At 50.5% G+C, this 26,996-nt stretch overlaps 3 protein-coding genes across 5 annotated transcripts; 2 read left to right on the forward strand and 1 right to left on the reverse strand.

The window, feature by feature from the left end:
- On the forward strand, positions 1 to 12,699 carry Vwa5b2 (von Willebrand factor A domain containing 5B2). Its single transcript, XM_071615154.1, has 19 exons — positions 1 to 40; positions 893 to 1,049; positions 1,133 to 1,303; positions 3,521 to 3,740; positions 3,919 to 4,076; positions 4,608 to 4,739; positions 4,948 to 5,072; positions 5,428 to 5,583; positions 6,101 to 6,211; positions 6,291 to 6,499; positions 6,588 to 6,699; positions 7,214 to 7,399; positions 8,694 to 8,865; positions 8,953 to 9,266; positions 9,660 to 9,849; positions 10,117 to 10,467; positions 11,181 to 11,318; positions 11,411 to 11,790; positions 11,877 to 12,699. The coding sequence occupies exons 2-19, from the start codon at positions 911 to 913 to the stop codon at positions 12,423 to 12,425; spliced, it is 3,813 nt and encodes a 1,270-aa protein (XP_071471255.1). The 5' UTR covers positions 1 to 40; positions 893 to 910; the 3' UTR covers positions 12,426 to 12,699.
- Positions 12,700 to 12,785: 86 nt separating this feature from the next.
- On the reverse strand, positions 12,786 to 18,944 carry Alg3 (ALG3 alpha-1,3- mannosyltransferase). Of its 3 annotated transcripts, none has more exons than XM_071615151.1 (9): positions 18,627 to 18,944; positions 16,118 to 16,217; positions 15,873 to 16,020; positions 15,607 to 15,767; positions 15,030 to 15,150; positions 14,341 to 14,546; positions 14,117 to 14,194; positions 13,155 to 13,298; positions 12,786 to 13,033 (listed from the first exon to the last, which is right to left on the reverse strand). In XM_071615151.1, exons 1-9 carry the CDS (start codon positions 18,748 to 18,750, stop codon positions 12,871 to 12,873), a joined length of 1,245 nt encoding a protein of 414 aa, XP_071471252.1. In that variant the 5' UTR covers positions 18,751 to 18,944; the 3' UTR covers positions 12,786 to 12,870. The 3 variants fall into 3 exon arrangements, with proteins under 3 accessions (XP_071471252.1, XP_071471253.1, XP_071471254.1); XM_071615152.1 differs by lacking the exon at positions 18,627 to 18,944 and adding an exon at positions 18,293 to 18,482; XM_071615153.1 differs by lacking the exon at positions 18,627 to 18,944 and adding an exon at positions 18,256 to 18,466.
- A 107-nt stretch (positions 18,945 to 19,051) lies between these two features.
- On the forward strand, positions 19,052 to 25,878 carry Eef1akmt4 (EEF1A lysine methyltransferase 4). Its single transcript, XM_027951551.2, has 3 exons — positions 19,052 to 19,386; positions 24,434 to 24,717; positions 25,206 to 25,878. The coding sequence occupies exons 1-3, from the start codon at positions 19,191 to 19,193 to the stop codon at positions 25,491 to 25,493; spliced, it is 768 nt and encodes a 255-aa protein (XP_027807352.1). The 5' UTR covers positions 19,052 to 19,190; the 3' UTR covers positions 25,494 to 25,878.
- Positions 25,879 to 26,996: the final 1,118 nt, after the last annotated feature.

Raw genomic sequence — 26,996 nt, forward strand, 5'->3', positions numbered from 1 at the left:
TTTCGGATCGCGACGCCCAGAACTCCGCGGAGGAGCCACGGTGAGATTGGGACTGCCCGTAGGGAGGGGGACCGATCCTAAGTCTCAGCCCCCAGCATCCTCTGTGGAAAACGCGGCGACTGCAGCAGCTCCCCACTCCCAGATCAGCTCTGCCAGGGTGGGGAGAGGTGCACTGGATGGATCGCACAGACTCCCCCTGCTCCGACGCCTTTCTCGGTCTGGCCTCCCAAAAGACCCCTTCTTTTCGCTTCCCTGTCTCATTCTTTTTACCCCAAACCCTCCATTCAGGTCTGCAGCCCTTCGCTGCAGATAAGGTACAGGAGAGACTGCAGCCTTTTCGACTCCCCATCCTCTCCTGTCCTTTGCTGGGCTGGGGGCACCCGGGAGGATGCTGGCCCTTTAAACCTTTGATCCCCACCCCGAACATCTTCCATCTCCACCCCGCGCCACTTCCGACAGCTGGCAGCTACGGGGAGCCCCGGGGGGCCCGCAGGTACGGGGGCGGTAGTGAGGCCCCAGCGGATGATGGAACAGCTGTGACAACCCCCTACCCCCACCCCCAGAGGAGCCAGCGGCGGGACTGTAGGGCGCCGGGAGTGCCGGTTAATCATTAACCCTCCGCTCCCCGGGACCCCGTGCTGCCCCGAGCTGCGCTCCGCCCGACTTCCCAGGTAACGGGCAAAGCTGTCCAGGTCGCCATCCCTGCACCTCCCTTTCTTATCTTCCCGGCCACCTGTCAGCCCGGGAAAAGCCGCGCGGCTCAGCCTTGTGCCCCTTGCAGGCACGCGTCCTAGTGCCTGAGTTCAGCTCTGGAGACTGGCTTTCAGGAGCTCCGGGCGCGGCACACGGGACTTGCGCTGCACACCGGCTTCACGATACCCCGCTCTCTCAGGGCCGACCGGTGGGCACCATGCCCGGCCTCTACTGCCCCTCCAGCTGGACGCCGCTACCCCTCACCGACTCCTGGGTCCGGGCCTGCGCCAACGGACCCTGCCTCAGCCTGCGGGCTCGGCTCACCTACCACAACCCGCAGCCGCAGCCAGTGGACGGTGAGGCCGGGCGCGGGCGCGGGGAGGTGGGAGTGGGTGCTGGGCGGGGTCCGACGCCGCCTCCTGCCCTCCCCTCCCGGCAGGCGTGTTCGTGTACCCGCTGGCGGAGGCCGAAGTAGTATCAGGCTTCGAGGCCGAGGCGGCCGGACGGCGCGTCTCCTTCCAGCTGCAGAGCCGGCGCCGTTTGCAGGCTGCCTGCTGCCGCGCGCTGGGCCCAGGGTTGGGGACCTCCACGCCCCGCCGCTGCGCGCAGGGTGAGTCCCGGGCGCCTGCAGCCCGAACTCCTGAACACCAGAGGAAGCTCAGGTTCCTGCTCTCGCTCAGTCTCCCGCCCCTCCCCCACCTTCCTCCAGGCGCTTTTTTGTTGTTTTTTCATTCATTGATTCATCCCTTTATCCAACAGTCGTGGACTGGGCACCTGATCTGCTCCAAGTGCTCTGGGAATGTGGCCCAGACCTGGGAGACAGACACAACAGGCGGCACAAAGCTGGCTGAGACACCCCACGTCCTTACTACCCAGGTGGCCATAGGCTCTCCAGGGTGTGGCAGAAGAAGCAGACCCGCCCCCAGTTGACCCCCACAGCCGCTCATCTTTTAGATTACACACCTTCTGTGCCAGGGCGGTGTAAACCAGTCAGCTCCTAGATCAAGTGCAAACTTCTCTGCCCAGTAGCCTAGATCCTCATTCACTACATTCTGTTCCTCTTGCCGCGCTCCTATACTAGGTACCACAGGCACTGGCCTTACTGACAAGCTCTTTTACACCTCACTGTTCTATCTTCCCATCTTCTAATGAGCACATTTGTACTTGTCCTTTAAGATCCACTCAGTCGTCACTCTTGAGGAAACCTGCCCTTACTTCACAAATAATTAATTGCACTCTTCCCTTCCCCCCCAGTCTTCCTCCCTTCCTCCCACCTCATTATAGCACTTATTAGGGGGAGTAATTGTCACAGGCTTGCATGTCTTGTCTCCCCCTTTGAAGAATTATCTCCTGAGTTTAGGACTGTGTTTTGGCCATCTCCGAGTCCCAGTATATCACACAGAACCTGGCATAAAGGGGCTCAGTGAGTTCTATGGGAGGAGATGGGAGTCCAGCTCCAGGCTAGGTTCTGTGGTTTGCATGTCATTCTTTCCTTTGTTCATTCATATATTCATTTGACCCTGCCCATGGGATTCACCATCTAGATAAGAAGAGAGAATCCAGTGGTGTTCAGAGTTGGCATAAGCCCTGCAGATAGTTAAAGGCAAGAGTGAGTTCTGGGTTCAGGCCCCAGGAATGTTCCAGAAGGAAGAAGAGCCAGCATTTGACTGAAAGAAGGTTAGGGCTTGGTGGAGTGGAGAGTAGAGGCAATGGTATAAACAAAGGTTTGTAAGTAGGTTATACAGGGAATGGTGATACGATGCCTCAGGTTTGTAGTGATTTACAGTTTACAAAGCCCAGGCACTAGTATCACCTTATTCGAATCTGGGAGAGGTATGTAAAATGTACATTGTTCCTGTCCCCCTTTTATGGGTGATGAAAATGGTAGCAATGGCTACTTACTTGTATGTTGGGTGCTTTGCATACATTATCTCATTTATTCCTCACCACAGTCTTCGAGAGATAGTTATTATGACCCCCATTTTATGGATGAAAACACTGAGGCTCCTAAGATGGTTGTTAGAGGACACAATTAGAAATCACAGACTGAGACTCCAAACCCAAATGCTGTACTCTCTCCACTGTATTAGGTCTCTTTTTCTTCACTTATTCAGCAAGTGTTTCTCAAAAGAATGAATATTTATTATTGTGGGGAAGTGAAGTAAAGTAGGGCTATAAAGGTGGACGGGGGCAGACTGTGTAGGTGGTATAAGCGTCCAGCAGCAGTGGTGACTACCCCAACAGTCCTCAAATGAACCTACCATCTAAATAAAACATGTGCTCAGCATGCAAATGCGGTTTATTTCCTCTAGTCTGATTCCAAGCAGATTGCTGTCTTTAAGCTCCTCTCTGGGGGGAAAAGTCTGGAATTATTTTAATGGGCATGAGGAGTCCCTGATGGTTCATTAGCAGGGGATTTGTGGGTCCTAGATGTAAGGAAAGTGTTGGTCCACAAGGGAGAGTCCTTTAGAAAGATGGTATCCAAAGGCTGAATGGGAAGGAGCAGGCAGGGCAAGAGAGGCAGATGGTATAGTTCCCCCAGGACCTTGAGAATGGATATCCCTCCTTCTCATCAGTCCTCCTTTAGCAGTGAGGTCATTGCTCCCTTGCATGATGACAGCTAGATCCCTCCATGCCCAAACTGCCTCTGCTATCACTGTTCATCTCACGTGTCCATCCTGCATCACTAACGCATTAACACAATCTCCTGTCAACTGTACAAAGTCCACTTTGCCCAGACTCCCTGACTCATTGCCGATCCCACCTCTATTTTCTCCCATTCCCTTCGCTTCCAGCCCCCTCTGATCCCTTTTCTCACTCATCATAGGTCATCTTGTCTTGGATCTGGCCCAGGCCCGGTCCACGTTGGTGCTGCCCACGGGCCTTATCGCTGCAGCTGGCACCATGACAGTGACCCTGTGCAGCAGCCGGGAGCTGCCCTCCAGGCCTGATGGGGTACTGCGTGTGGCTCTGCCCACTGTGCTCACCCCGCTGGCCCCACCAGGCCCACCAGGGCCCCCCAGGCCTCCGGGGCTCTGTGACGACAGGTTGGGCCTATGGTGATTCTCTTCGTCCCTCCCTCGGCTTCTCTGGGTCTAGTGCGGGTGAGGGGTCTCAACACGATGCCCCGGGAGATGGATAGGGTGAAGAAGGGTGGGGGCAATCAGTCAGAGGGGCTAGGGGCCTACATGGTGGCCCAGTGACCCTCCTCATGCTCCCTTCCAGCCCCACGAGCTGCTTCGGGGCAGGCAGCCCTGAGGAGGAAGGGCTGGCCTGGGAGGAGCCACCTGCCCCTCCAGACGTGTTTTCAGGCCCTGCCCGCTGTCCTGCCCCATATACTTTCTCCTTCGAGATGCTGGTGACTGGGCCATGCCTGCTGGCAGGTGGGTGCATCTGACCTGGCCTGACCCATCCATCCCCCTGTAGCAGACTAGGAAATAATTCAAGGCTTAGGGATGGGAGGAACAGAGGACAAAAAGAAGACAGGGACCTAAGCCTTAGGAACCTTCAGTCTGACGGTAGCGCATCCCCTGGCCACTTCTACCCAACCTAGTTTTATCAATGTAGTTTATTTATATCCAACTCCACTCACCAATGGCAAGAGAGAGATTTACTATGGGACCAGTCTCAGTGCTGAAGTAGATTTTCTTTGTGCAAGAGATGGAGAACAATGCTAATTGGCTGGTGTATAATCCTTTCATTAGCTGGGAACAGACCTGAGAACACATGTCCCAGCCCATGGAAATAGATTCTCCCTTGTCCATCAGACCCTATAGATCAGATTCCAAGAGCTGAACTGGACCAGCCATAGTCCCAGCCCACAGCAACTATCATCAGAGAAGGAGATATCTGTGACCTTAACACTGGTTTGGGGTGAGATGGTCATCATTCCTCCCTGCCTTTCTGTCCCTCAGGCCTGGACAGCCCCTCTCATGCCCTGCGGGCAGATGCCCCCCCTCATGCCAGCTCTGCAGCCACCATCTGTGTCACACTGGCAGAGGGTCACCTATGTGACCGGCCCTTGGAGATCCTGCTATACCCCAGTGGTGAGAGACACAGACCCACAGTGGGCCAGCCCTGACCTCCTTAGGAATAACCTAAGCAGTTTTCAAGTATAAATTTCTGGGCCCCAGGCAGATGGACTGAATCATCTCAGTGAGGGTGGTGCAGGGAGGCTGGACCTGCAGGGTCCTCTTAAGACAAGAGGACCACGGGCAGGGACTTTCCTGACAGAGTTATATCCCTTCTTCTCAGAGCCCCATCAACCACACTTGATACTGGAGGCTGGCAGCCTGAGTGCATCAGAATATGAGGCCCAGGTGAGGGCCCGCAGGGATTTCCAGAGGCTGCAGCGAAGGGACAGTGATGGGGACCGGCAGGTATGGCTTCTGGCCTTCACGCTAACTGCACATATGCATGACGAGCAGGCAAGCAGTTGCACCTCGGGAAGGGTGGGGCCTCTTTTTGTCTCAGTCCAGCCCACTATGGGACAGATGAGTATCATCACAGGAGGACCCACGTAAGTCTCTCTAGGATATGTCTCAGAGGATGGAGGCCACGTCTGACATAGGCATAGTTCAGCCACCTGCCTTTTCCCCTGACTTTATTCAGATCACTACAAAAAGGCACCCTCTCTAAGTGAATCAGATAGAAACAGGGCCAAGTCCCACTGCCTACCTTGGATAGATCTGCACTAAAACCTGGCCCAGTTTGATTTGGGGCTCCTGCGCTTAGGTGTGGTTCCTGCAGCGACGTTTCCACAAGGACATCTTGCTGAACCCTGTGCTGGTACTGAGTTTCTGCCCGGATCTGAGCTCCAGGCCTGGACACCTGGGCACAGCTACCAGGGAGCTTCTCTTTCTGTTGGATGGCAGCAGCGCAGCACACAAGGCTTGTGGGGATTGTGCAGCAGCCCTGGGCTTGGGTGGGGCAGCAGTCTGAGGTGGGCTGGAGGCAGGCTCTCAATGCTGGGAGTTGCCTTGTTGCTTAAAACATCAACTTCAGAAAAGAACCTGACAGAAACTCCTTAGAGATAGATCCCTTAGAGAGTGATCCTTTCCCAACTGTCCTCCTCCCCGGCCCCAGTCTCTCTTTCTCTTATACAAATATTTGTCTCTTCTGGATTTGAAGAGCTTCTCTCCTGTACAGTCACATTGCGACCTGATCATAGAGACCCAGGTTTCACACATGCCTGCAGAGTCCCATATATAAATGTGTCTCACATACATTCAGAGGCTGCCTCACACTCCCAAGGCCCCACAGTCTCACACACTCAGGCCTCTCCTAGGTGACTTCATCCAGACCTCATTTTAATCATGGCCTGGAGAAGGCAAGCATTTTGGAGTTCCTTGTTCTCTGCCAGTGCCTATAGGACCTGCCTCATGCTGCCCTCTCTGGCCTTCTCCAGGATGCTATTGTTTTGGCTGTGAAGTCCCTCCCAACTCAGACACTTGTCAACCTGGCCATGTTTGGGACTTCGGTGCAGCCACTCTTCCCAGAGAGCCGGTCTTGCAGCGATGTGAGTGTGGTCCAGGGATTTGGGGCCCTTACAGAGATGTTTCAGGCCAACCCAGCCCAGACTTGCCTTCTCCCTCCAGGACACTGTGCAGCTGATCTGTGAGAGCATTGAGACCCTGCAGGCTGGGAGTGGTCCCCCAGATATACTGGCTGCACTGGACTGGGCCTTGGGGCAGCCCCAGCAGAAGGCCCATCCTCGCCAGCTGTTCCTGCTCACTGCTGCCTCGCCCATGGCTGTCACTACTCACCAAACCCTGGAGCTCATGAGGTGGCACAGAGGGGCAGCCAGGTATGGAGTGGGCAGAGCCAGGTGCCTAAGATTGATCCCTCTCCCCCAAAAGCTCCTGAAGGTCATAGCTGCTCCCCTTCCCTGTCAGGTGCTTCTCCTTTGGGCTGGGGCCTGATTGCCACCAGCTGCTCCAGGGTCTGTCTGCCCTCAGCAGAGGCCAGGCCTACTTCCTGAGGCCTGGAGAGAGGCTGCAGCCCACGGTGAGTCTGAGCCTGGATCCTATTCTATATTTTTAGAAATTCTCCCAAATTATACATCAAATCTGAAATAGAACCTAGTCAGGCCATGGGGTCTCTTGGTACCCTCACTAGGACTTCTCCCTACTCTAAACCTTCCTCTCCTTGAGGAGATACCAGCCAGGAGAAGAACTGTTGGTACTGCTGTGGGATGCTGTGGAAGACGAAAGATATGCGGATACAGCATCTGACTATCCCCCAAATCTTACTCAGTTTTGTTTTGCGTCTGAGCCTTATCCTCATGAAGTCTTGATTCATCCATGTGGCAAAGCTCAGGCCAGGAGAAAGATCAAGCCCCCAGGACTAAGCTCTCAGTTCCCTTGCTTGCTTCTACCCCATTACTTCTCCTGACCCCAGACTAACTCTGTTCTCCATCAGCCCAGAGTTAGACAAAGGGCAGCTGGGGAAAGGCAGCCTGCCTGAACTGTCTGTATGTGACACTCCTTTCTGATTTCCTCCCTCTGGTCCCTCGCCACAGCTGGTGCAGGCTCTGCGGAAGGCACTGGAGCCTGCTTTGAGTGACATTTCTGTGGACTGGTTTGTGCCTGATGCCGTGGAGGCTCTCCTGACTCCCAGGGAAATCCCAGCACTCTACCCTGGGGACCAGCTGCTTGGTTACTGCTCACTCTTCAGGGTGGATGGCTTCCGGCCCCACCCTCCAGGGGTAGGCCTGGGCTAGGTGTGATAGATAGACCTGGGTGGCTGAAGTCCCTGCATCTCTTCAAATTCCTTATTCCTTTTCCTATCTCTCTCTCTGCCAAGCTCCCCTACTGTTCCCTAGGGCCCCAAAGAGATCACATTGGGATCTCCAAGGTAACTACATCTTGCCCCCCTCATGAGGTCTTCCACTGCCTTATAAAATGTTGCCCTTAGTTTTCACCAGAAGTCATTGAAACACATAGCCACCAAAAAACTCCAGCATTTTTTAAAAATTTTTAATATTTATTTATTTTTTTAGTTCTTGGCGGACACAACATCTTTGTTTGTATGTGGTGCTGAGGATCGAACCCGGGCTGCACGCATGACAGGCAAGCGCGCTACCGCTTGAGCCACATTCCCAGCCCCAAAACTCCAGCATTTGCTGTGAGGTTTATGTTAAAACTTGCTCATTACTTCAAACAGTGCCTTACAGAAAGCACCATTTGGGAGCTGGGATGTAGCTCAGTGACAGAGTGCTTGCCTAGCATGCATGAGGTCCTGGGTTTGATGCCGAGCACCACAAAAATAAAATAAAACCCACATCTAAACACTCAGTGACAGATGAGCTTAGTGTAGGTGCAATCTCAAATCCCAGCTCTGCCACTGGCTAGCCACTTGATTTGGGCAAGTCACTTAACTTCTTTGTGCCCATTTCGTCCTATGTAAGTTAAGTTTTTCATAGGTACAATGCCCTTAGCATGATACTTAAAACATAATAGGAATGTGAGGAAAAGTAGGTTCTTTTTTTTTTTTTTTACCAAAAAAAAAAAAAAAAAAAAACACCTGTCTCTTTCTTTAGAACTAAACATGCTTCCTCCTTTTTTGACTGAGAGTTATATAATGGTTTTTGTTGTTGTACCAGAACTGAACCCTCAGGGGTACTTAACCACTGAACCACATCCCCAACCCTTTTTTATTTTTTTGAGACAGGGTTTGCTAAGTTGCTTAGGGCTTCACTAGGTTGCTGAAGCTTGCTCTGAACTTGAAATCTTTCTGTCTCAACCTCCCAAGTCACTGGAATTACAGGTGTGTGCTTCTATGCCCAACTACAGTTTGCTTTTTTGCCTGGCTGCCAGGAAGCTCAAGACAAACCTGAAGTTCAACTCCACAGCAGCTCTATTAATCCTTATGGTTAACATGTTTCCTTCTTCCTTAGTACTGGGTTTTTATTTCTTGCTGTGAACCATCTTAAAATCCCACTTGGAAAGAGATAGTATATAGCTACAATCAATTTTTTTCCTCAATGCTATTCTCCATAGGGCCAAGATCCTGGCTGGCAGAGCTTGGGTGGTTCTGTGTTCCCATCCCCAGAGGAGGCACCATCTGTTGCCAGCCCTGGCACTGAGCCCACTGGCACCTCAGAGCCACTGGAAACACGCACTGTGTCAGCAGAGCTGTCCAGTCCATGGGCTGCTGGGGACTCAGATCAGAGTGAGTACTCTAGTGTATGTGTATGGCTGTGTAAGAGAGGACAATGGGAAAGGTCAGGGCTAGGGCCCATTCTCCTGCCTCCAGCAGGTACTGATGCTCTGACAGACCCAGTCACAGATCCTGGACCCAATCCGTCCAATGACACAGCCATATGGCGCCGCATCTTCCAGTCTTCATACATCCGGGAACAGTATGTGCTTACCCACTGCTCTGCCAGCCCTGAGCCAGGCCCGGGTTCCACAGGCAGCAGTGAGTCTCCTGGCTCCCAGGGCCCTGGCTCCCCCGAGGGCTATTTTCCCTTGGATCCTCCCTCTCAGCAGGGCTGCCGCAGCCTGGCCTGGGGAGAATCTACAGGCTCCCGTTCCTGCCCCCTGCCTGCACCACCACAGTCTCCATTCAAGGTGAGATCCAGCCCACATTCAACCATCATGTATCCAGCATTTATTTACCACCTGTTGTGTGCCAGACATTATGCAATGTTTATCAAGTCTAGATAGATAAATGGCTAAATTTATAATGACGATACCATGCAATAATCAGTGATGAATATAGGGGCTCCAAATCAGGATGGCTAATTCTGTCAGAGGGAGTCAGGAAAGTAAAAGCCATGTCTGGAATAAGTAGAAGAAGTTAACTAGGCAAAGAAGGGGACATAAACAAAAACAGATAAGCAACAACCTGAAGTGGGCAATAGGGAGTAGAGTGAGATGACAAGGGGCATGTAGCCCACCATGTATTTTTGAAGGCTGGGGATTCTGCAGCCCCTGACCAGTGGCCCCACATCTCTCATGCAGCCAGGAGCCCTGAGTGCTGAGGTACTGGGCCGTAGGCATAGAGCAGCTCTGGCTGGCAGAAGTCTCTCATCTCCACCAGGCCGGGCAAACCCAGTCCCTTGCCGACCCCGGCAACCTTCTCTGGGTGCAGTACCAGATGTGCCAGGCCCTGAGTCAGGCCAACAGCTTGGGCAGGGCCTGGACGATTCAGGTAAGGGCTGGAAATGGAGCTGGGTTCTCTAATATCAAGGAGGCTTGGGGAGGGCTGGGGATGTGGCTCAAGTGGTAGCCCGCTCGTCTGGCATGCCTGCGGCCCGGGTTCGATCCTCAGCACCACATACAAAGATGTTGTGTCCGCTGAAAAAAACTAAAAAATAAATATTATAAAAAATAAAAATTTAAAAAAAAAAAAGGAGGCTTGGGGACATGGAGCCCAGGGCACTACACTGCCAATGTCCCTGCCATCTTTTCTCCCTAGGAAACCTGCTCTCCCCAGCCCCCATGGACTGGGACATGTTGATGGAACCACCCTTCTTGTTCACAGCTGTGCCCCCAAATAGGGAACCAACCCCTCCAGCAGTACCAGTGCCTCCCCAGGCTCCACGTTGCCATGTGGTGATCCGGGGCCTGTATGGGGAGCAACCAATGTGCTGGGAGGTGGGTGTTGGGCTGGAGACACTGTGGGGACCTGGGGATGCCTCAAAGCCTCCATCAACTGCTGTAAGAGAAGCTGCTTGGGACCAAGCACTTCACCGACTGACAGCAGCCTCAGTGGTCCGAGACAATGAACAGCTAGCGCTCCGAGGAGCTGAGACCACAGCTGACCAGGGTGAGTTGCTAGTGGCCCAGTTGGAGCCCAAGGGCATGGGACAGAAAGCAGCAGAGGTATGTCTGTTAGATCACTCTTTTCCTCACTTTGCTCATAAAGGATTCAGGTGGCTTGAGATTAGAAATCAAGCAGGACAATGGGAAAAAATGAAAATAAAGGGAGCCAAGAATTAGGTTATATTAACAATGTATACCATGAAGTTATATATCCATAAAAGCATGGGACCCAAGCCTGATAAGCTTCCTAGCTGCCAATACAGAGGAAAATATGACTTTGTAATAATTATCAGTGCCTGCAACACAAAAACAAATCTTTGTCATTCTGAAAATGACTATTACAATTAGTTAAAATTCTAGTTCCTTGATTGCACCAGCCACACTTGAAGTGCTTGGAAGTCACATGTGACGAGTGGCTACCATATTGGATAGTGCAGACAGAAAATTTCCATTCCCTCAGAAAAGTTCTTTTGGACACTGCGAAATGAGTGGAGGAAAGAGTAAAGGCAATGTTCCTTTGGTGGTGTCTAGACTGTTGAGTTTCTGGGCAGCTAGGGGTTCCTAGCTCTGCTTGTCATAGCTGGTTCTAGGCCTGAGAAGGGCACTTTACTACTCTGTTTAAAAGTAGACAGAGGGAGAAGATATGGGGAACATGGTTTTTTCTATGTAGCCCTCTGTAGAGGGTGGGAATTCAGCATGCTGCTCCTTGGATTCCAGGCCACGCCCGGAGGTCCTGGCTTCGAGCCCTTCAGACAAGCAAGGTCAGCTGTGCTCCCTCCTGCTTCACCTGCCCAGTAGCTGTGGATGCTACTACTAGGGAGGTCCTGCCCGGAGTCCTGCAGGTGCGGAGCTCAGGTAGGAGTCCTCCCTTGGTGATCTCTTAGGTACAGTTCTCGCCTAACTACCTGTGCAGACAAACCTGACTCCTGTCTCCTATGCCCCTGCAGAATCGGCTGAACCCCCAGGCACTTATGTCTCTCAGGGCCATCTAGATGCAACTTCTCTGCCCACTGCAGCTCACCCTAAAGGTATAACCCAAATGTGGGGAAAGGGTAGCTCAAGGCTGAGGGACTACCAGTTGACACTGGCTGGCCCCACCACAAGAATTCAGGGAGGCTCTCTGGTAGGCACCTGGGACCTGGAACGAAATGACAACTCCAAGTCAGCTTTGGGGGAGCCAACAACTCCCACTGGAGGTCCTTACCACCTGCCCTACCAGCCTTCCTCGAGGCTCAGTCTGGGCCGCCGACGGAGACTCTGTAGTCCCAAGGCTGGCCAGGCCAATGGAGGCAACAGTGGAGGCAGCGACCACGACTACCTGCCCTTGGTGAGGACTCGGGAGGTGGAGGGCAGTGTCACCAGAGTTAGAGTGATGTCTCAGCTCACTTCTCCCCCCACCTCCTCTCTCCTCAGGTGCGGCTACAAGAAGCACCAGGCTCCTTCCGTCTGGATGCACCCTTCTGTGCTGCTGTGCATATTCCCCAGGAGCGCCTGTGTCGTGCTTCACCCTTTGCTGCACACCGTGCCAGCCTCAGCCCCACCTCTGCCTCATCTCCCTGGGCACTTCTGGGCCCTAGTGTTGGCCAGGGTGACAGTGCCACAGCCTCTTGTAGCCCGTCCCCCAGCTCAGGCTCAGAGGGTCCAGGCCAGGCAGACAGTGGGCGGGGTTCAGATACCGAGGCTTCGGAAGGGGCGGAAGGGATAGGAGGCTCAGACCTTCGGGATCGCACCTGGGCCACAGCTGTGGCACTTGCGTGGCTGGAGCACCGCTGCGCGGCTGCCTTCAGTGAATGGGAACTGACAGCAGCCAAGGCAGATTGCTGGCTGCGGGCCCAGCACCTGCCTGATGGTCTTGACCTGGCCGCCCTCAAGGCTGCAGCCAGGGGACTCTTCCTGCTGCTACGCCACTGGGACCAGAACCTGCAGCTGCACCTGCTGTGCTACAGCCCAGCAAATGTGTGAGGGCCGCCCTTCACTGGGACTGGTGTCCCCAACATACTCAATTCACTGCCGCCCAGGCCGGCTGTTCGGTGCTGGGAAGAGGTAGGCTGGTGTCAGCCTGTCCTCCACTGCGTCTCATTCCCTCCCTAGAAATCCTCTTACCCTCACAAAAAGTGCCTGCCAGTGCTCTCTCCTCCTCCCACCCTGTGCCCCTTCCTCTGTGTAGCACAGGGGAAGGAGAGAGAGCCACAGTCCCCAAATCCTATGCAATAAAGTGCCTCTTAGGACTGCCTGAGTAAGCTCTTTATCTGCTGGGTACATACCCCTCACAGCCTGGTCCAGGAACCAGCTACTCCTATCTCCATGTAGGCTGCACAGAAGTCGACTTGGAAAGGTTTATTTGAAAGGGCACAGAGTCCATTCCACCCAGGGTCCTGAGAGTGGACTGGAAGGAAAGGGGTAGATTTCAATGGGCTTTCTTGATGTGCTGGATGTTCTTGGGGAAAGGCTGTGGGCCCAGCCAGAGCTGCAGCAGGATGACAGCATGGCATATGTGCAGGGCAGCAGAGCTGCAGGATGTAGATGGGTATGTATTCCAGGAGAGCTCGATGAGCCCCAGCACCAGCAACCTAGAGATCAGAAACAGGCCCCAGGTTTGGTCCAGTTTCAAGACCAACAGTCCTTTGACTTCTCATGCCCTAGACACATCCCCTAGCCCTTCCCACTCCCCCAGGCTGTCCCAGCCAGTACCTGAGCAGGTGTGTGAGCCAGTGTGCAGGCATGGCCCACAGGAGGTAGGGCAGTGTGTGGAAATACCAGACATAGAATTGGTAGTGGAGAGAGCGGCTGAAGCAGATACCAATGAAGTTGGAGGTGAAGAGGGTAGAAACAATCTGTATGTGATGGTCAAGGCCAAGGGCAGGAATAGAAGGTATAGGAGTTGGGGGGGGGGGCGGGCGTGTCCCCAACAGGGCAAAAGTTTTGGGGTCAGAAAGCCCCCTGGTTCTGCCATTCCTAGATGCATACCCTGGGCAAATTTCTCAACTTCTCTGGATCTGTTCCTTAATCTAACAGGGAGATGGTAATACCTAGGACCATAAAGCCTAGTGAGTTTGAATCTCTCACTAGCTATGTGATGCTACTTAACCTTAACCTCTTAAAGCCTTTATTTTGCTTTTTAGAAAATGAAGATAATAAGAGTGTCTCCTTATCTCTTGTGAGCTTCAAATGTTTGAATGTATATACATCTTAGGATACCAGGCAGGGAGTGTGTACACTATCACAGAAGCTCAATATTTAGAATTAAGAATTAACTGTCAGGTGCAGTGGCACATGTTTGTAATCCCAGCTGATCAGGAGGCTGAGACAGGAGGATCATGAGTTCAAAGTCAATCTCAGCAACTTAGTTGAGGCTCTAGGTAACTCAATGAGACCCTGCATCTAAATAAAATATAAAAAAGGGCTGGAGATGTGGCTCAGTGGTAAAGTGGCCCTGGGTTCAATCCCTGGTACCCAGAAACAAAACAAAACAAAAGAATAAACTAAGCTTTGATACGTAAAGTGCTCAGCACAGTGTTTGGTACAGAAGAGGAGCTTTATGAATGGGTTCCCCTTCACTCCCCCAGGTTATCAGCCATCTGAGGTCAATAGACCTGAGACCCCACCTTGCACCTGAAGAGTACAAGACTTACCTTTCCATTATTTAAAGGATATGATTGGGTGTGAGGGGCTGGGGTGGAACCTTCCTTTTGCAGGGATCCTTCAGCAGCGACAGGATACTTTCCCCAGTCCTGGGGAGAAGTCATTCAGACATTTATCAAGCTTCCATCGTGGGCCAAACTCTAGACTCATCCCCATGAGTTTAACATCTCCCCAAGTAGCTCCTAAAGCTCAGGGCTTTCCCCCAACCCTGTCCATCGCACTGCCTATTTCTTACCTGTGCCATCTGCAGAGGGCAAATAGCAAGAGCAGGGTGAGGTGGGCAGCCAACAGGGCCAGGTGGAAAGCTCTATGCAGGAATAGGGCCTCAGGGAGGAAGCGCCAGTTTACTGTCCAGCGGAAGAGAAACTGGCGGCCAAGATCAAAGGAGCGGGATAGATAGCCAATAGGGTTCTCCAGCAGGAAAGGGAGCCCCAGCACCACCTGAGAATGAGTGTGATGTCAGAAGAGCTGCCAAGGCTTACCCCAGCCTCCATGATAATCAATGAGGGGTGTGGGAGTGGATGGAGGTCTCAGAGGTTCCCTAATTTCTATCAGGAATAGTAAAAAATCCATCCTCCACAACTACCTCAGATCAGAGCCTGGCACCAAAGAGGCTCTGATCTGAGCTTCTTTGCAGGTAATAACAGGAAATAATCCTAACCTGATGCTTTAAGACTCATCCCCATGAGTTTAACATCTCCCCAAGTAGGTTAGGATTAACCAACTCACAAGTAGACAGAACTGGAAAGCCTCTCAGAGGCCAACTACTTCAACAGTCTTATTTTAGAGTTAAGGAAACTAAAGCTGCCCATCTCAGAATCAACTCCCAAACCCTGTCTCTCAGTTTGAGAAAGTCTCAAGTAACAGAAGAAGGTCAGATTAATGGTCTCCTCATCCATAAGGGGAAGAGTGAAGAAGGGATACCTGAAGGACAGCACAGATGCCCAGCTTGGGGAGGGCACCACGGAAACCAAACTGCGTAAGGAGAAGGAACAGTAAACCAGGGGCGAAGAGTAGCACATTCATCTTCACGGAGACCGCCAGGCTGAAGTGGGCAGGGGAGAGGAAGGGTGAAGATCAGTTCCAAACTCTTTATCCTGCCTGAAGATGTACCACCATCATCACAGCAATTCCTGGCCTCCTACCAGCAAGCTTCAGGATGAGGTCCTCACTCAGAACTGCTGAGGGAGGGTTAGGTAGTTTGGGAGGAGGCTGGAGGAAGGGGACAGGTATGTAGTCCCTCTGCCCAAACTGAATGAGCACATACTGATGTATTTAGAAGTTCAAGGACCAACCCCAACACTGGATGAAGAGAAAGAGGGGAAGAGGGCTATACGTGGGAAGGGACATGGAAGACAGAGGCTTTCTAGACTTGCTTGTGGAGCCCTGAGTGACCTACATTATCTGTTCACTCCCTTATTCCCTCTGCTACAGAAAATTGGAGAGAAAGAGTTGGAAATGCAGAAAGTGAGAGAAGAGGCATGAGTGGAGGGGCGTCAACCTGAAACAGCAGCAGCCCCAGCCCCAGCGCTGGGCCAGGAAGAGGTTGATACTGAGGAAAAGCAGCGCCATGGCCACTGGGTCATTGAAGAGCCGCAGCACGAAGATGGAGTGGACCCGGTAAGAAGCGCAGCACATGAAGAAAAAGACGAAGGGAGGTACCTGAGGGATGGGCACGGTGGGGAATAAGGTCAATTCCCCCAATCTGAGCCATCCCCATAACCCACCATCCCAGGTTGGGGCCCTCTGATTCTAGCATGGACTCACCTTACAAGTCTGGTGGTAGATTAAGAAAACGAGTAGCAAAGTCACCAGGTAAAGCACAGCAAAGATATTCTGTGCCATGTGGATGTCAGTGCCCTGGCCAGTGGCATAGTATAGTCCCATAAAGATGTACACGAAGCCAGCTGGGTAGCTGGAAGATGAAGGGGAATGTGAGACTAGGTCAGGCTAATCAGCCTGATACCCAGCTAGCCCTTCACATTCTCCCTCAACCTCCTATAATAACTCACACAAGAGGTCCAGTGTCACCCTGTAGTTGTGTATAGTCATATGTGCCATTGATGACGCCTTCCACCTGGGCCATGTAGGCCTTCCAGTCAATCTCTGTGTCTGGAAGAGGATAAGATGGTTTGGTTAATTTTGAATCCAGAATTTGCCTGCCCCATACCACCAGGCCTCCAGAACATCAAAGCAGAGTTCCAGCTCATTCCCAGGACTTCCATCTCCACTCCTTATCTAACTGCCTACTCGCTGGGTGAACTCAAGCATCTCAAACTATGTGTCTATAATTGAACTCATGATCTTTCCTCCCACTCCAAATCTGCTCTCTTTCTTGGGTTTCATTAATAGAACAACCAACCTCCTACCTGCCCAGGTCATGAAGCTGGAATACATCTTTGATACATTTTCCTCCTTCATTCTAACCCTTGGTCAACAAATTCTGTTTTTTCATCCTAAAGATCTCTAGTAGTTCATCTTTCTCTGATACTACATAGTCAATTTTGGGTCTAACATAACCTGTAGCCTCAACAACACAATAGTATCCTAATTAGGCTCCTGGTTTCTACTTTCACTCCACTACAATGCATATTCTACCCTGCACAAAACAGTTTTCTTGAAATAAAAATCATTATGAGGTCTCTCTACTTAAAAACCCTTCAGTGATTTCCCAAGGCTCTAAAGATAAAGATCGATCTCTATTATTCCCATTTTTTAGAAAAGGAATCTAAAAGTTAATTAGGTTAAACAACTAACTTTTTTTTTTATTTTTTAATTTTCGGCAGACACAACATCTTTATTTGTATGTGGTGCTGAGGATCGAACCCAGGCCGCACGCATGGCAGGCGAGCGCGCTACCGCTTGAGCCACATCCCCAGCCCTAAACAACTAACTTAAGAATTAGAAAGGATAGAGTTGGGGGCCCCAAGTTTTTAACCACCATGCTGTCTCCTTACAACACTGTTAAATTTCTTTATGATCTGATCTCGACTTGTACAATCTGCTCTCTCATTACCATTCAAATCAGTTTCGACACTGCAGCTCTAAAAAAATACATTCTTCAAAGGAATCATTCTCTGTTTTGACTGGAGGTTTTTGGTACAAGATCCTCTCTGCCATCCCCTTCCTTCCTTATTCTTTCCTTATCTGGCTAGTTCTTACATACCTTTCAAGAGGGGCTCTATGAAACTTTCCCTTACTCCTGGTGTCTGGCCCTCCTAAGTCACTGCAGCCCTTCCCCACCCACCATCAGAGATTGAACCCAGAGGTGCTTAACCACTGAGCCACATTCCCAGCCCTTTAAAAAAAAATTATTTTATTTTGATACAGGGTCTCCCTAAGTTGCTGAGGCTGGCTTTGAACTTGCAATCCTCCTGCCTCAGCTGCTGAGCCACTGGGATTACAGGCAAGTGCCCCCCGGCTTGAACCCTCCTAAATTCTTATAACACTCTGTATTACTCCTATCAAGATGAATATGATACATTATAATTGCCTACTAACATCTTAGTTCAAACCATATGCCCAAGTCATAAATACATCTCTCTTATTCACCACTGTACTTGTGGCACATAACATAATGTTAGGTAATTAAAAAAAAGAGAAGAAAACATAATGTTAGACATAGGACAAGCACTCAATATGTTCTCAATGAAAAAGTCCTTAACAAGAAACAGAGGTGCCTCAAGCCCAGAGTCTAGATTCAGCCTGGAAAGAACAACTAATAATGCCTAACAGATTCAAGTGGTCACAAAATGCCATCGTAGAGAAGGGACTTCGAAGACCTCAGAATTTAAATGGTTGATAACGTCAAGATCCGGGAAGGGAAGTGACGTGTCCAAGTCACAAGACAAGCAGCAGTAGCATCATACTAACTCTGACCCAGAACTGACTTCCAGGCTGCTTTTTTTTCTTAGCCTGGCAGGCTGTATGATCAGGGTAGAAGGCCAACCTTTAGGGTTGCCCCTAGTCACGGGAGCAGAATTAAGGTCGCCCTGCCTGTGGAGCAGATTTGGGGCTCCGATAAAGGATATGACTCTACAGATGATGAATGAGTGGCTATAGAGGTTACTTTTGAGTCCAGGTCTAGGACCCACTTTAGGGTAGGGGTTCGGGTCTCCCTCCCTCCCCCCCTCCATTTCGGCGCACTCACATGCTACCCTGTGAATGACCCAGAAGGTGATGCCCACCTCTGCCAGGCAGAGGCAGGAGGCCACCCGCAGCGTGTAGCGCGGCTCCCAAAGCAATAAGCGCCGTTCTTGCCAGGCGCGTTGTAGCCATTGTCCGCAGACTCCCGCCGGCTGGGCCGCGGAACCCGCCCGGCTGCGTTTCCGCAGCCCAGCCGCCATGTTGACGGTGCGCCGCTCTAATTGGTCCACCACCCCGGAAATCCAACCCTTCGACACTTCAGTTCCGTTCCTCTTCTCCGGAACACCAAACTTAGCGCTGATCCAAGTAGCCAGAATACTTTACTACACTAAAATTTATTTCTTTCGTATCTGTCTCCTCCGGCGGAATACACACCTCGAAATAGCAGGAACAAAGTTTTACTCCTCAGTATATACCCAGTTCTGGGCACACATGGCGCTAATACAGAACGAATGTCTGCTCCGGAAAACAACAGTTCTGTTCCTCGCAAGCCAAGCATTCCACTTCCCCTATGCTGGGAATACTTGTGTTCATGCTGGAGGCCAAAGTCGGTCTGCACTCCTCCCGCTTCCCTTCTGAGCCTTCTAGGTGCTCAAAAACTGCTTGGGAAGAAGTGAATTTTCAGTTTGTTTTCAGTTACTAATGGAAGGAGCCGTTCAAACTGAAACATAAGAGGGCAGTGGTGAGCCTGAGAAGTCTGGCGCTATAAGTGTGGCCCGCGAAGGCGACTAAGCAGTACAGCCGGAGGACTGCAAAAGTAGACGATTATTCAGTGTTCCCAGCCGGACGATTCTTCAAAGAGCGCTTAGCAGAAGACGGAAGTTCCACGTGTTTGTGTTGAGCAACTGCAGGTGGTGGGCGGAGACACAAGGGCCCCGCCCACCACATCCCACCCTCCGGATTGGCTGCGTAGGTCGGGTCCTGGAGAGTGCCTAGAGCATGGCCTCTCCCGGGTCCCCGGCGCCCGGGCCGGAGTTACCCGAGCAGAACTTCGAGTACTGCGAGGTCCAGTACTGGGACCAGCGCTACCAAGGCGCGGCGGACTCTGCGCCCTACGAGTGGTTCGGGGACTTCTCCTCCTTCCGTTCCCTCCTAGAGCCTGAGCTGCGGCCGGAGGACCGTATCCTCGTGCTAGGTGGGTATCCCCAGAGCTGTCCCGGCCAGGAGATCAGGCTGCGTCAGGCCTGATCTGACCTCATCCACTTTCTCCTTGTCTCTTTGCCCCTCTCAGTGGACCCCAGTGGGAAGCTAAGATCCAGTACCTCCGAATCCAGCTGTAGTTAGCCAGGGCAAACAGGAGTGATCCTGGACCCTGTTCCGGACTCTTGGGAAGTAACCTCTGGCCCAGGAGAAGGCAGAGGACCTAGTTCAAGTCCCAATACAAATTGGCAGTATAACTTAGGACAAGTGATGAATCCGTTGTGAGCGTCAGTTTCAATTTTAGAAATGGGACTAGGATTTCATACGAGATAATACAAATGCAGGCATCTCGAGCACTTTGCTTAGCGCTTTTCTTTTTGCGCCAGTTGGCACCAGGAGCCATTGATACCTAGAGGGAGTTAGCACTCTCCAAACCCTGACTGAAACTTTGTCCTATGCTTAGTGTGAAGTGAAGGTAAAAACAGCGCCCTCTGAGATCGAAGTGGAGATTGCGGCCGAGATTGGTGTGATTTCCTGTGGAAAAGAGGTGCTGGGATGCAAAGTAGGGAGGGCTCTGAGAGGTCCAGTTGCCCCACTAGGAGTTCTCTTCCTCTGTCAGCCTTGGAGGCACATAGTGAAGCTTGAATGAGCAAAGGTTTTCCTACCAATTATAGTTTTTATTTTTCAGCGTCAAAGTCTTTGTCTGTAAGTGAAATATTTGATACCTGTAATACCATATATATGTAAGATATGAATAATAAATCTGATGCGTGTGTGTGCACGTAGGACTAGAAAGAAGTATAACCTAGTGGTGAGGAATTTGGGTTCTGGTCAGGTGCAGTGTGATCCCAGTGAATCCGGAGGCTGAGGCAGAAGGATTGCAAGTTTGGTGCCAGCCTCTGCAATTTAGTGAGAATCTCAGCAATTTAGCAAGTTCCTGTCTCAAAATAAAAATAAAAAGGGTTAGAGATGTACTCCATAGTAAAGTGCCCCTGAGTTCCCTCCCACTACAAAAAAAGAACTTGGACCGTGGAAGTTGCTAATCATGTTTGGAATTTTGGCTCATCTAATTCTGGCTGTGTGTTATCATCAAAGTACTTAAATTTCTGTACCTACATTTTCCCAGCCTCTAAAAAATGAGTACTTAAATATTGATTTTCTAAGGTGATTGAATGAATGTGAAAGAGCAAGGCCTGGCAATAAGCCTCATGTATATTTAAGGTTTTCTGTGTAATTCCTCCCCAAACCCCTTCCCCCAGAGGTAAATGTTCATGAATTTTGTGATTGTAAACTAAATGATTTATGTATAGATTTACCATAGAGCTATTTTTTAAAGATGTAGTGTGCATCAAAATAATCTGGAAAGCTGGACCCCCACCGTGAGATTCTAATTCCAGGGATGGGTTCTAGGAATCTATTTATTTTCCCCTCCCCTCCCCTCCCCTCCCCTCCCCTCCCCTCCCCTTCCCTTTTCTTTTCTTTTCTTACCAGGGATTGAACCCAGGGATGCTTAACCACTGAGCCACATCCCCAGCCCTTTTTATATTTATTTAGAGACAGGGTCTCACTGAGTTGCTTAGTGCCTCACTATGTTGCTGATGCTGGCTTTGAACTCATGATTCTCTTGCCTCTGCCTCCCAAGCTGAGGAATCTATTTTCAAGAAGCCCCACAGCTGATTCTTATGCTGGCGGTTGGCAGAGTAACTCTGCCTTAAAATCTGCTTGACTGAGAGGTAGCCTTTTCTGGATAAGAGGGGTGAAAAGTCTAAAAATCAAAAGCGAAGAGTTTTCAGAAAGGATGTCCAAAGATTTAACAATAGGACCCTCGACATGGGGTGTACCATATGTTACATGCCACCTTAACAAACATAAGGTATCTGGTAGATGCCATGGAACATGCTGGGTCCTTTCTGACTTATTTAATCGTTCCCTAAAGGTAAGTTAAAGTATTAAGAGTCTTATTCAGAACATGGCTGGATGGTAAATATTTTAAACTTTGCAGTCTCTGTTACAGCTACTCAGTTTTGCTATTGTACTGTACAAACACATACATAGGAATAGCCATGCTCTAATAAAACTTTATTTACAAAAGGAGGTGGTGAGTTGGATTTGGCAACCACTGCTATGGGTCATTGCTATGGGTTTCTCAGGAGCAATTTCTCATCCTGAGATGAGAATCATGTCCAAGTCATTTGTTAGATAAGAGCTCCCAGAAGATATTGGTGAGAAATTGGGGTAACAAAAGGGAAGAAGCCAAGCAAAATTGTGATGTCAGACAAAGTTTCCCTAAGTGTAATTTCAGCCTGAAGAATCACAGATGCAAACTTCAATGCAAACATATACCACAACCTAGGGACATAGAAAAATTGCTTAAAGGACTTCGAGGAGATCTGGTCAGAGTATTGACAGTGTCTACCACTATCATGCAGCAAGGTGAAGTAGGGTACACTCTGACTCCAGAGCTTCTAGTTCTGCTGCTGCACCACACAGATGGGTGAGAGACATCTAGCATTCTGTTGAAACTGGTCCAGTGACTACATTGTAAATTATAGCTTAATGGTCTTATTGATAAAGTTGAAATGTCACTACTGAAGGTGAGTGGGCCTCTCAGAACTTGGAAGGTAGTTGAGCATTGTGATTTAAGAGCTCTGGCTCTGGAGTGAGGCAGGTCTGGGTCCAAATTAGGACTCTACATCTGACTGTAGTCTTGGGGTATGTTTCTTATCCACGTTTCTCAATTTCCCCATCTAGAAAATGGGAATGTTAATATAATAGTGTCTTCTATATGGATCTATTGTGAAAATAAACAGATAATTCTTATGAAATGGTTAGCACAATACTACCTGGTTTTCAATTTCAGTTACTGGCTAATGATCATTGTTATTATTGAACCATGCTTGTGTGTGTGCATATGTGTTTGTGCATGTGTACATACGCACACATACCCACACATGTTGAGGACCAAACTCAGGGCCTCGTGCGTGCTAGGAAAGCACTCTACCACTGAGCTATACCCCTAGCCTTCATTATTATTGAAAATGAAAGTCAGAGACAGTTTATCCATGAATGTTCAGAGATCCCGACTGAAGTCTTGTGTGTCTGATCCCTATAAGTAGACTGTTCTCATGGCAGGTGAATGCATATGGATGGCTGTCTCTGCTTTACTGTCAGTATACTTCTCAGATTTTCCATCTTTGCTTGGTTCCATATCCTTTAGGAATCTTCTGATCATAATTTGGCTTCTAGTTTCCTATAGAGAGAAGGGACTGACCAAAGAATTCAACTGTCCAGTTCCAACGATGGCTATTTTTTATTAATGAATTGGCATTCAGGATTACATCTCAGACTCTTAGTGTTGGGTTAGCATCCTCATAGCTTTGGATCCACATATGATGTGTTCTTGGATTTGGGTCAGTTCTCCAGGGCTTTGCTTCCCTAAGGCACCATTTAGGAGGCAGTGTTCTTTCCAATCCCTTTCTTAGTTGTGGACCCAAATCACTGAGGCAGAAATCACTGCTTTGTAAGTGTGAAAGTTTTCTTAAAAGATGCCATCCAGTGCTTGCAGGTCCAACATGGGGAAGCATGCGTTAGGCTTTACCAGGCAAGATAGTACTCTCCTTGAGCCCCAGGGCCTGAGGAGGAGCATGGGAAGGGACTGCTGAGGACTGGTGAGCTGCTTCTGGATGCTCTGTCTAGGTGCCAAGCTCTGCTAGATTAGGGATATCTCAACAATTGATCCTGTGATCCTCTTAGGGAACCAAATGAGGGTTAAAATGAGACTAATTCTAAGATCTAACATCCCCTACATGGGACTGCCAAGAGCTGTCATCCTGTCCCATTCTCAGCCTGAGACTGGCCACAGGATGGCCTGGCAGAGACCACTGGATATTTTAAAGTAGTCATGTCCACTGTGATATAGATCCACATCTACTCTAAGCTCTACCCTTCTCTAACCGTTCCTCTTTGAGATTGCATTCTAAGCATTTCCCATCAGTGTTGTGATTCTTCCCCCCCCCCCCCCCCCAAGATACTGCTTGTTAGCTGCCCTGAAATTGTTGGCTAATCCACCTGGGGTGAGATCAGGGTTTCTTTGTGCTCCCACAGCCTGTCCCTATTGAAATACTTATTGTATTATGTGACAGTTGCCTGCTTCCATGTTTTTCCTTTCCACCAGAGCATGAGTTTCTTGAAGGAAGGCACTCTTATTCATCAACAGAGACCAATATGTAGTATTCAATATGTACATGAGGGGCTGGGGTTGTGGCTCAGTGGTAGAGTGCTTGCCTGGCATGTGTGAGGCACTGGGTTTGATTCTCAGCACCACATTAAAAAAATAAATAAATAAAATAAAGCTATTGTGTCCATCTACAGCTAAATTTTTTTTTAAAAAAATATGTACATTAAAAATTATAAGAGATCAACCCTGCTGTGTGTCCCCACCTAGTTTACCCTTCACTTACCAATTCTGCCATGGAAATCAAAGTAAGATAATAACTCCTATCACGAAACCTTCCCAGGGTAGATATCTTCCAAGATCCTCTAAAAGGTTAGGGATTAGAATAATAATGAGATTACAGTCCTAATAATGCCAGTATTATTACCATCCTGAGTTTGAGGAAACTGAAATTCAACAAGTCAAATGATTTTTTCCATGGCTGTTTGGTTAGGGATATCAGAATCCAGACCCTTGAATTCCTAAGCATGGACCTCCTTCAGCTATTCAACAGATGTTTTAGTTCTTAAATTAGTGTGTTGCATCCTTTCTGTAGCCTATTGACTGTTATCGTCATTTTTCTGAATAAGAAATCCAAGTTATTGGTATTGAAACAACTTGCCCTAGTTCACACAGTCAGGAATGATAGAGCCAGGGTTTATGCTGAGGTCTGCGTGATTCCAAAGCTTGTGTTTTCTGAACACTTCTGCCTTTCCTTTAGTACTAGAAGATTTGGACTGAGAGAAAATGTGGGGCCACGATGAATAACAGGGAAGGTGAGAACCAAAACTAACCTAGCTCTTTTGCCACCCACTCCATCCCACACCAGGTTGCGGGAATAGTGCTCTGAGCTACGAGCTGTTCCTTGGAGGCTTTCCCGATGTGACCAGTGTGGATTACTCATCAGTAGTGGTGGCTGCCATGCAGGCTCGCTATGCCCATATACCCAGGCTGCGTTGGGAGACCATGGATGTGCGGATGCTTGCCTTCCCTAGTGGCTCCTTTGATGTGGTGCTTGAGAAGGGCACACTGGATGCCCTGCTGGCTGGGGAACAGGATCCCTGGACCATATCATCTGAAGGTATCCACATTGTGGACCAGGTGCTCAGTGAGGTGAGGAATCAGCAAGAGAGAAGGGCAGATTAAGGGGTGGGGATGAGGGGATGGAAAGAACTCAAAAGCTAGAGGTCTGGTTTGGAGCAGATGGTGGATCACCCTCAGAAGTATAGTTCTCTAAAGAATGGGAGTGTTAAGCTGGATCAAGATTAGAAGGGGCTGGAGTGATTAAGCTTACAAAGGCCAATGTTTGGCTACTAGGTTGCATCAGGGGTAAGGTAACAGGCAAATTCCAGACAGGTGATACAGACTGAGAAGGAGAACAGCTGATAGGAAAGCCATGCCTCCTGAACTCGCATGCTCCTATTTAGATCGCAGCCCTGCTTTCATGAAATGGCGAGGAGCAGAGAATGTGGCTTACTCTTTGCCATGGAAAGTTTGAGCTACTGGATGGAGGGTAATACCTGAGGTTTGACTGGGGCAGTACTGACCTTTGAGAACCTGGAGATGACTCATCACCGATGGCTTCTCTGTCTGCCTTGCAGGTGAGCCGGGTGCTGGTCCCTGGGGGCCGGTTCATCTCAATGACCTCTGCAGCCCCCCACTTTCGTACCAGACACTATGCCCAAGCCCGATATGGCTGGTCCTTGAGGCATGCAACCTACGGCAGCGGTTTCCACTACCACTTCTACCTCATGCACAAGGGTGGGGAGCTCAGTGTGGCCCAGCTGGCCCTAGGAGCCCAGATCCTGTCACCTCCCAGCCCTCCCACCTCACCCTGCTTCTTCCAAGACTCAGATCATGAAGACTTTCTCAATGCCATTCAGCTGTGAGGCCAGAGGCATTGTCCTCCAGCTCTCCCTGGGCTTCTCAGGAATTCCTCACTCAGGATTGGGGTTGTTTCAAAGGTGCTCACATTCCAGAGGTCTCATGTGCAAGAGAGAGGTTGTGAGAACAAGCCCATGTGAGCCAATTCAGCCCTGCTCCAACTAGGTCCCCAGATCCTAGATTTCTGGCTTCCTTCTTATGTTCCTTTGAACTCTACTTCGTTCCCCATAAACTTCTCCACCATACCGGACCACCAGTAATTCATCCCCTGGGGTAAATTTTAACAGCCCTTCTGTACAACAGCTGGCCTAAGGGGCCCCCTTCCAACTTGCATTTGTGTACAGGAGATAGCAGACTTTGAATATAGATTGCTTTATGCTTCCGACCCCAGCTCCAGCCCCAACACTGCTTACCTGTCCTGCTTAGACTGTTCATGTACCTAAGGAGACCACATGGTAACCATGTTCCCAGCTCAGGCTGGCCTGCCTGTATTCCCTTGGCAACCCTCCCCTACCAGCAACTTTGCACTTGAGATTACCAAGTATTTGCCTCCCTCCCATTTTGGCCCCGCTCCTGAGCAGACTGAAGCAGTGGCCACACACGCACACAGGGAGGTCTGTGTTTATTCACACACTCCTGATACAGTGAGGATGGAGGAACATTTTACAAAGGACACCCCTGGGTTGAGGACATCTCCAGGTCCACAGGTGTCATCCAGAGGTGCAGAGCAGTCCCATTTGGGTTCCCAGGGGTAGAACGAAAGGATCCAAGGTAAAATCAGATCTGGGCCCTTACAAGGTGATACCTTGGGGGAAAGGGGTCTGCCTGAGAACCTCCTGGAGTGAGGCTTTGGCAGACTGACCATATGATTGGTTACCATGTTGGGGGCTTGTCCCAACCCAGCCTCAACACCCGTCCTATCTGCCAGGCGCAGAAGAGCATGGCGGAGGCTATGGGGGGAGGGCACGAACCATGAGCGGAGCCAGTAAACAAAGAATCGGATATAAAAATACAAATGTGCTGAGGAAGTTCCTTAGAAAGAGGCTGGGGTCACGCCAGACTGGGGTGAGGATTAGGAACTGCCCAGAGGGCTGGGCTCAGGTGGGTGGGAAGCTCATGCAAATACGCAGCCAAACATCCCTGGCCACGCGCGGTCCAACACCGGCAGCCACCCGGTCTGCAGACCAAACTGGCCGGAGGGGGGCGGGGCAGGGGAGCCGTGCGGGAGGGGGCGGGCCGGGGAATGGGGGCCGCGGGTCTCTGTGTCCGTTCCGGTGTGCGGGGTGGGGCTGCGGCCCGAGGTTCTAAAGTGCATGAGCGCAGCGGCGGGCTCCGGGCCGGTCCGCGCCGCCGCTACCACCGCCGCTGTGGTGCTGAAGCGGACAGCTCCGGAGTGCCTGGCAGCGGCGGCAGAGACACTGACCCAGCGGCGGCGCAGACCTGCAGCCCCCGCCCGCGGGCTCCTGGGCCGGGGCGGGGGGCGCCGGCAGCCGCATCGCCGGCCCGCG

Source organism: Marmota flaviventris, chromosome 8, assembly GCF_047511675.1.
Source record: "Marmota flaviventris isolate mMarFla1 chromosome 8, mMarFla1.hap1, whole genome shotgun sequence".
Lineage (NCBI taxonomy): Eukaryota > Metazoa > Chordata > Mammalia > Rodentia > Sciuridae > Marmota > Marmota flaviventris.